Source organism: Poromitra crassiceps, assembly GCF_964638095.1.
Source record: "Poromitra crassiceps genome assembly, chromosome: 8".
NCBI classification, from domain to species: Eukaryota; Metazoa; Chordata; class Actinopteri; order Beryciformes; family Melamphaidae; genus Poromitra; species Poromitra crassiceps.
This window is the reverse complement of record NC_139629.1, coordinates 16220460-16227496: the sequence shown is the minus strand read 5'-3', so window position 1 is coordinate 16227496 and position 7037 is coordinate 16220460. Positions and strand designations below refer to the sequence as shown.

The window sequence follows — 7037 nt, the reverse complement described above, 5'->3', positions numbered from 1 at the left end:
GGGAGGGGGGGCTAGGGGTTCCCGGACTTTACCAACAATATATATATTTTCATAAGATAAACTTCACTGATTTAACCATGCAATGGCATCAGAAAGGCTAAATAACATTAAAAAACAAACAAATAAATGTATTTAAGAGCACTCACAAAAATCAGTACTCCACTATTTAGTATCAGCAATTCAATCAGCATGTTTCTCTTTCTTCCTCTTCCTCTCTCTCTCTCTCTCTCTCTCTCTCTGTTTCTCTCTGACTGTTACTAAATAATGCCTAGGCTTAGCCTAAATAAATTAAGTAGAAACTTAAACATGTATCCTTGTTTAATTTTGTGGTAATTTAATAACAGACAACTTTCAAAAGGCAAGTGATAATTCAAAAGCAGATAGATCATCATCCTACAAAATTCCATCAGTGCAGATGGATTCAACAACAGTGAAGACCCTGGTCAGTTTACCATTCATATCTGTGCTTCTGTGGTGATTGAATGATGCACTTTCTGACTCGTGAACCACTATTATGTGGTCATTCATTGAGATAAGATGTTATCAATGTCGTAAATTATTTAATTACTATGTAATTTTATAGTGCTCTACAAACCAATAATCATCAGCATATTGTGACATCACTGATGATGTCATCAGTGCCCAGCCAATAATAATATTATTATTATTTGTCTGCTTGCGCTTGACCGATATGACATACTACCGGTCAAGCGCAAGCAGACACACATAATAATAATAATAATAATAATAATAATAATAATAATAATAATAATAATAATAATAATAATAATAATAATAATAATATGGTATGTGGATTTGTGATGTCTGTGTTGTGTTCAGAGTGGCAGAGGGGAGGTCCTTCAGTGAACTGCATCCTAACCTAAAAGCCCCCTGAGAGAGGTATGAACCACACACTGCACACTACACAGAGGGAAGACACACGGTTTTTCTTTTTCTTTTTCAAAACGACTATCAAATCAAATTTATTTATCTTGAAGGGGTGCTCTGAATTTTGTTGCAACTACAGTACATCATTCTTCTTAAATTAATGCGTATAGGTTATTTCATAAAACAGCCCAGTCTCTTTCAGATAGGAAATTTCCTCAATTAATATATGTATGAAAAATTAGAATGCTATCAAAAATAATGGGGGGCGGGGATGGTTAACCATTACACAGTCTATGGTGTTAACACGTGGTATTTATTTAGTGCCAGGCATCGTGTCGCAGGCTGTGCGTCTATCTAATCTCCTTTAATTAAGCAGCAGCTAGCAGCAGTTAGCAGCAGTTTCACTTCCGTTTCCCTTCAAAATAAAACCTGAAGGCTAATAAGAGCCCGGCAGGCTACGGAAGTTGTAGCCTACTTCTAGAAATGCCAACACGCAGTAAATTTTACATACACATCTGGCTCAAAGAGCAGTTTCCTATGACAAATGATGAATACCGGGAATACATGTATATTACTGCGTTTGATCAAATCTTTTATTTTGAAAAATCCTGACCGGAGGTCCAAATGACTGCTGTTCACTTCCAGCCCTGGCTAAACTCACTCTCACTCTGCGGTAGATTCCAATGCATTTTAATTCTCGACTCGAGCTGTAGCTATACACATCTTATTTACATTATTTACACATCTCGTCTCTCACGTTTAAACTATAGCCTACTGTTATTTGAATTCATATAGAATATAAACAACCGTATGGTCTAAATGGGGGCTGCAAATCTAAATTAAACTGATGTAGGTTAATGAATAGGTATGGATGTCATAGGCTACAGCAGATACTCACCCTCTGTAGAAGAGCAAAGATGCTAAACTGTCCGCTGGGTAGGCTACCTGTCACCTTCTCCTCTGGCAGTCTTCAGAATAGAACGTATCCAAACTGAGATTGAGTCAGCATTGCTCATTGTTGATTTGAAAAGGACTGAAGGCTGTTTTAGGTGCAAAGTGGCGGCATCTCTTTAATCAGTGGTGTAGCCGAGCTGGCTGTATGGTGGTGAAGTATTTGTAATGACCACCAGAGGGCGCGAGCAGGTCATGTTTGGTCCCCAGCATGAAATTAGTTAATTATTAAGCTACTATAATATTTTCTATAGTTATAACTTTAAGTAGCCTACTGAGGCTGATGAATTGGAAACTTGAGAGGATGGGGACTAGGCTACTTTATTTCAGAAATTGTAGCCTATACGAGGGATCAGCCAAGCAGCATTTTGGTAAACAAACCGCAAACCCTGTGGAGCCTGAGTTTGACCGTGTTTACAATTTAAAAACTGCGACAGTTCACACAACTTTAACACGACATGCAATACATCAAACTCTTGAGCTGATTCTGCTCTCACTCAGAATGTCAAAAATATAAGCGACGTGATGTAGGCCCCTATAGGCTACGTTTTGAGATATTAACGTTTGTTTATTGGCACAACTCTAGCCTAGTCAACTGCCGCGGGAAGCAGCTTGTTTATTGTGTGCAATATGCAAGGAAGGAAAAACAATAACTAATAACCAATAAGGTGATTATATTGTAGTGACTATCCAAAAACAAAAACTTAATTAGTCACTTCTGTAGGTGAAAAAGGATCTCGACTCGTATCCAAAAAACATAAATGTCCAGAAAGTATTCTCATTTGGGTGACGTCACAGACGCTCCCATTTATTGATTATTAGGCAGTTTGCAGATAAAAACAGCAGCTAGGCTATGAGTTGTGCCAAAGTAGCCAAACAATATATTTTGACATTCTGAGTGAGAGCAGAAGTAGCTCAAGAGTTTGATGTATAATTATACAGTAAAGTTGTGTGAACTGTCCAGTTTTTTTGACTGCACAGTCGGGACTAGAGTGAGCACTCAAGGCTGGCTCCTTTTAGGGTCCCATTGCCGTTTCCCCCCCAGTGACGCCGTTTGTTTACCAAAATGCTGCTCGGCTGATCCCTCGTATATATGGGTAGCCTACTATAATCCCATAATATTTTGCATAAAGGGTGCGTTCGGAAATAGCACTCCGAGCGCCTAGAGCGCACACTGGACCGTTCGTAAATTGGGAGCGCCGTTGTAGGCTACCGTACCTTCACGCTCTCATTTCAGGGTAGAGCGAGAGTGGATTTACGAACGCACCCAAAGTTGTCATCTCTCGTCATGCGACTCATACGTAGCCAGCGCCATGCATTGTGGGAGCTGTTGTTTGTATCCCGGCAAAGTCTCGTTTGACATGACATGATCGTTTGACCAGAGCAGATGCAGTTGGTTCGAGAAGGGTCCGGCCCGGCCAAAGCCAGTACAGAGCACGCCTACAGAGCCCGCCCCCTAAGTACAGAGCACGCCCATAAGTGCGAAATGGATAATTAAAATAATAAGCATAACCGTTTAAATTGAAATTTGGCAATCGTATCGTTATGTTACACCCCCTACAGAGAGCACGCCCACTATCGTCTAGTTTCCTACGTCCACTACTTCAGCAGCCGTAGTGAGGTTCTGACCACGTGACTCGTGAGAAAGAGCCGTTGTATAATTGCGGTGCTGATCCACTTATTCCTCAGTCATAAATTAATAACCTATAACATATTCCTCAGTCCTCATGAACACAGTATGCCTACTAGGCGACGACGTGCTCATCTGTACTGGCCCCGACTGGAGCTGGATAATAATGCTTCCTCACACAGAACTACAAGTCCCAGAGTTCATCGCGGGGTAGAGCGTGATCTACGCGTGTGTGGACCATGGCGTTGCCCATGTCCGTCTGACAGGTTAGCACAAAAACACCTCTGGAGAAACGCGTCTGCGCACTGATCGTGCTTGCGAGGGCCAGATGACATAAGGATGGGGTCCCGAATCAAGTAAGATATTTACCCTCTGTTTACACAGCTGGCCCGCATGGGCCAAGGCTGCCGCTGTGTTCCGTCAGTGACTGCCTGGGAAGATAGAGCAAGGCCCCGACTTGTTGACACACTACTGACTTGACAGCCAGAAAGCTAACGTAACAGACTCGCCACTATATTGGAATAAAAAAGAAATAGTGCCTTCTAAACGAAAGCGCACCTATAGGCAGTATAAGCAAACATCATTCAAACATTCTACAACAAACACAGATGTTTGTTTGGTGTGCCTTGGCTGACTGTCCTTGTTTGGAGATGTTTGGTCAGATTCCACATGTTCAATCCTTGTTCGTCTGTGTTTAGCCCATGGCACACCAATCAAACATTCAGTTGTTAGATTATGTGTGATTGGTGTGCCATGGACTTAAGGATAATTCACAAACTGAGTATTGAGGGAGAGATGAGCAGCAGCTGACGTTAGAACATGCCTGTGTAGCCTAACGTTACTGTAGTTTTGTAGTAGGCTACATTTTGTATATGTGTCCGTTTCCTAGATATGACAAACACCGGGGTTTGGATGCAGTCTGTGTGGTTTCATAGCTCCCATCACCTGAAGCGATGTCACTCCTCTGACACAGTAATGTAAAGATTGGCAACAGGACAAATGTAGCCTTGAGCCGAGGAGTAGAGAACCATAAATGGAGCAACATGAGCTACACTTTCTTTATTGTCTGCGACTATGTGTTGTTGAGCGACACTTTCCAATAAGTATAAATTAGGCAGACAATAGAGTGGAAACGCTGCTGGGTCTAGTAGTGATCACTTACAGGTGCTCTTTGGATATTTGGTGTACTGTGCTTATTCCATCTAGTGAAGGACTTTGCATGAGTGATATCTTGGTCAAATGTTAAAAATGCAAGTTGCCTTCAAAAACAATCCAAGGCACACTGTAGGTTGGAATAATTCAAATGCCTTTGTTTTACATGGCAAAGAAAAATGTTTAAAATGAAGACCAACGTGTTGCGACCAGACTGTAGGTCTTCATCAGGGTCAGGGTCATCAGGGCTTACACACCTATATTCTGTTCCACTAATGAATATAATGGGGGATGGTTCTCCATCAGTGTGCAAGTGAAGAATAAGGTAAAGGTAAAGTCCCACCACTGATTGTCACACACCTGAGTGTGCAAAATTTGTAATCCGCATTTGACCCATCCCCTGGGGGAGCGGGGAGCAGCAGCAGTGCTGCACTCGGGAATCATATGGGGTTCTAACCCTTTGATGCTGAGTGCCAAGCAGGGAGGCAAATGGGTCCCATTTTTATAGTCTTTGGTATGACTCGGCCGGGGATCGAACTCACAAGCTCCCAGTCTCGGGGCGGACACTCAAACCACAAGGCCACTGAGCTGGTGGTGAATAAGGAAGTGATAAGAAGAGGGAAGGGGGGGAAGGGAGATGAGACCAGGGGTAAACTCAAGTCATTAGAAATGACAATAATGATAATAACAAAAACAGGAAGGCTAATATAGCCCTAATTCATAACTACAAGCATATTGGCTAAATAGTCACCTTGATGTCACCCTCAGTAGTTCCACATATTAAAATATTTTTTTCAGTAAATATTTTTTGAAGTATTATTTTACAGAAATGGAGAAAACATTTGAAGAGTGAAAAGTGTTCTTTGTTCATCCTCTGTTTCAGGGAGAGCCCCGAGTCCACATTTGAGGTCTATCTGGAGGTCACCCATCCAGGAACACAAGGCACCGGTAAGGCCAGCTGATCTTGGACTATAGTGCGTACTGTATGTGGTGGCCTGCAAAAACCCTTCACATGGTGAAAATGTGAATGAATTTTCATTCTCCACCCATAAATTAGAAGAGAGTATTTCCCCATTCATTTTTCTCAATCACGTTTCGATTTTTTTTCTTTTGTTTTAAGCCTGGAACCAAGCCAACTGACCTGAGAGAGAATCGTGCCATACAACATTTGATACACACACACACACACACACACACACACACACACACACACACACACACACACACACACACACACACACACACATACATACATACATACATACATACATACATACATACATTCATTTATTTATTTATTTATAAATACATAGCAGTGTAAGAGAATCTGAAGAGGGGATTCTCCTCCTGTCATGTTCTGATCCAATATTACTTCACTCAGTTTAGACCTGCTCAGTCATCCAAAGCCAATTAATATGATCTGTCCATTACTTGCAGAGCCGGAGGTGAGAAGGCGATTCCCTGAGGACTACGTTGACCAGGTTCGAAATGCATAATTCTTCCTTTTGCTCTCTCCCTCTCTCTCACACCCCTCCCCTCCCCTTCAACCCCTCCACAGCCATCCATTCTTACCTTTGTTTTGTGCGTCTCTGCACCGCCCCTCTTTACCCCTTGTCCCTACCCCATCTGCCCAACTGCCCCATCTGCTCAACTTACCCATCTACTCAACTGCCCCATCTACTCAACTGGCCACAGTGCATGCACAAGCGGCTCTGCCATCTTGGATTAGCTACGTACGACTACCCCACTTGGACAAACCAAACAACATTGAGTTTGACTACCTGATTTGCATCCCCTGGTCGGTTTGTTTACTTAGCGGTAGTTATCTGAAACTTTTGTTTGATGGCTAACAAGCTAGCTAGCTAATGTGTGTAAAGTTGACAGACTCCTTCCAAATGGCGTTTCAACATAGGTTTCATCCCACCGTGAGTGGCTGTGTGTGGGGGAAGCAAATGCATTCATTTTCACTCGCTACAATCAATGACTATTCAAATTCATCACGTGCACAACTGACAAGCATAGTTAACAGCAACGCTGTCTGAATGACAGTGAATGACATTAAATTCTGCTGTCTAAAATGATGATGATAAGGTAATTTTCTTAACTTTACTTACTTTGCTTGACAAAAGTATGATTTTTTTTTAAAGAATTTTATTTGACTTGATTTCTATTTAGTTTGACATCACACCTGTCATCATTGATAGTCCTTCATATCTCTCCCACAGGAAACTCTTCATACTGTGCCCAGGTTCTGTTTCCCCTTCAGCACGGAAAGGTACAGCCCACCCTACAGTCCACAACACTGACATACATAGTAATAGCCTGTTTCACACACACACACACACACACACACACACACACACACACACACACACACACCTCTATCTCGGTTAAAAATAAGTCTTTACGATTTTAA

At 41.9% G+C, this 7037-nt stretch overlaps 1 protein-coding gene across 2 annotated transcripts in view; it reads left to right on the top strand.

Moving 5' to 3' along the window:
- Positions 1 to 3696: 3696 nt before the first annotated feature.
- dennd1a (DENN/MADD domain containing 1A) overlaps positions 3697 to 7037 on the top strand; it is a 42153-nt gene continuing 38812 nt past the window's right edge. The window contains exons 1-4 of one of the 2 annotated variants that reach the window (XM_083640935.1): positions 3697 to 3825; positions 5505 to 5569; positions 6059 to 6102; positions 6847 to 6896. In XM_083640935.1, the coding sequence (XP_083497061.1) occupies positions 3809 to 3825; positions 5505 to 5569; positions 6059 to 6102; positions 6847 to 6896 (176 nt within the window). In that variant the 5' untranslated portion in view covers positions 3697 to 3808. Of the gene's footprint in view, positions 3826 to 5504; positions 5570 to 6058; positions 6103 to 6846; positions 6924 to 7037 lie in introns of both variants that reach the window. The other variant, XM_083640934.1, reaches the window with a different exon arrangement.